The sequence below is a fragment of the Dendroctonus ponderosae genome, unplaced genomic scaffold (assembly GCF_020466585.1).
Source record: "Dendroctonus ponderosae isolate FM_Combo_2020 unplaced genomic scaffold, Dpon_F_20191213v2 Dpon_F_20191213_4, whole genome shotgun sequence".
NCBI classification, from domain to species: Eukaryota; Metazoa; Arthropoda; class Insecta; order Coleoptera; family Curculionidae; genus Dendroctonus; species Dendroctonus ponderosae.
The window spans coordinates 661,957-663,553 of record NW_026018611.1 but is presented as its reverse complement, the minus strand read 5'-3'; the positions used below and the strand labels follow the sequence as shown (position 1 = coordinate 663,553).

General features: G+C 42.4%; 1 protein-coding gene across 1 annotated transcript; it reads right to left on the bottom strand.

Annotated features, from left to right (window-relative positions):
* Positions 1-340: 340 nt before the first annotated feature.
* On the bottom strand, positions 341-1,026 carry LOC109540083 (alpha-tocopherol transfer protein-like; the record flags this gene model as incomplete). Its single annotated transcript, XM_048666188.1, is given in 3 exon segments — positions 341-553; positions 614-790; positions 843-1,026. Coding segments are annotated over 3 exon segments (553 nt in total), but the record flags the coding sequence as incomplete, so codon positions are not given.
* Positions 1,027-1,597: the final 571 nt, after the last annotated feature.

Genomic DNA, 1,597 nt, shown 5'->3' with positions numbered 1-1,597 from the left:
ACTGTGGAGACTTACACAAAAAAATTTAAAAAATCGCCCACCTTAATTGAAAATTAGTGGACAGTTGATACTTTGTGTACAGTTTCTAAAGGCTTTCAGCTCTATACAAGCAAAATTTCAGTTCAATCCGGGAGCTCACTGATTTTTTAGAGCCATCTGAGTATGAGCGTGCGAGATAAGCACGCAAAAAATTTAGAAAATCGCCGACTTCAAGCCAAAAATAGTGGACAAATCATACTTTGTGTACGCATTCCCAAGGTTTTCAGCTCTATGGAAACAAAACTGCCGAAAAATCTGAGCCCTTTCAGAGCCGAACTGGGTCAATTTTCAAAATCAGAAATCGCCTCCTCAAAAACCTTTATTAATCTGAATTTTTACAACGTATTTCCTGCTCGAGCCTCCAAAACTCCTGTTTTTCCTCGAATTGTTCGACGGCTTTCTCATGCAGAATCTCCGTCGAAGGCAAATCGCCGCCATAGTCTTCCGGCCAGCATTTCTTCGGCACCAACGCGAACAGTTTTTCGGGCTCCGCACTCGGAGGATGCACCTTGATCTGGACCAAAATGCGCAATTTTTCAAAAAATCTCGTTTGGAGAAATTTTCAGCCACTTGCCATTTCCATCAGCTCGCTCTTCGTGCACAACTTGACCACGTTCAGGAACTTGTCGAAGAAGTAGACGGCGTTTATAATGTGAATCACCTTCATTTGTATTGGGAAGCCTTCTTGAAGAAACTGGAAGTATCTTCGCATTGGGCCGATCTTCATTCTGGTCAGATGCATTAGACCCACCTGGAAACAAAGCGGGTAAATTTGGGGAAGTGTTGAATCCCCATCCAGCTACCCCTTTGCAGTCTATAATGACTACAAGTCCTCTAGGCAGGTCCTTTTCTTGAGTTATATCCAACAGCATGTACGATAGTTTCATAACCGGCACCAGGTCGAAGTTTAGATAGTTTGTGTCGTTTAATTTGAAGTGGTGAATCGCATAGTTTTCGTCTGTCCGTACTGGCAGGCTACACATGTGGCTAAAAATCGTAAAAAAACTAAAGTAATCGAGTTTTCCAAAGTTTTTCTCGGCCAAAACTCAAATATTTTAAGCTGTGAAGGTACCAAGTTCGAACGTAGCTGCGCGCAGGCCGTCGTGCCGCGCCATGGACTCCTATGCGTGCGAGAGAGACAATCGATGCTTGCTACGTACGGGAATGCGAAAATAGTTTCGTCAAATGAGAACAGTCTGGCGATGATAATCAAAAAACTCTGTATACTTATAGTAAATGTGTGGTTTTCGACCAGAAAAGCGCCCCTGTATGCATATAAAGCTGATAACACAAAAATCAGCCGGATAATCACGGAGTGGCAACTTTGATAAATGCTGAAAAATTTCCTGTTGGCAGCAGGCAATTATACATTTGTCGCTTAATTGAGAGTTTTTTGCTTAATTTGATGCAATTAGTAGAATACTGGAAGCACTTTGGGTTTGGGTAAATTAATTTTTTAACCCCACTTGCATAGCGGGCTCTTGCGCGACGTTGCCCGATTTTGAAACATTCCCAAACACACCCTGAAGGTGGACGTTTTTTGAAACTTTTGCAGTGT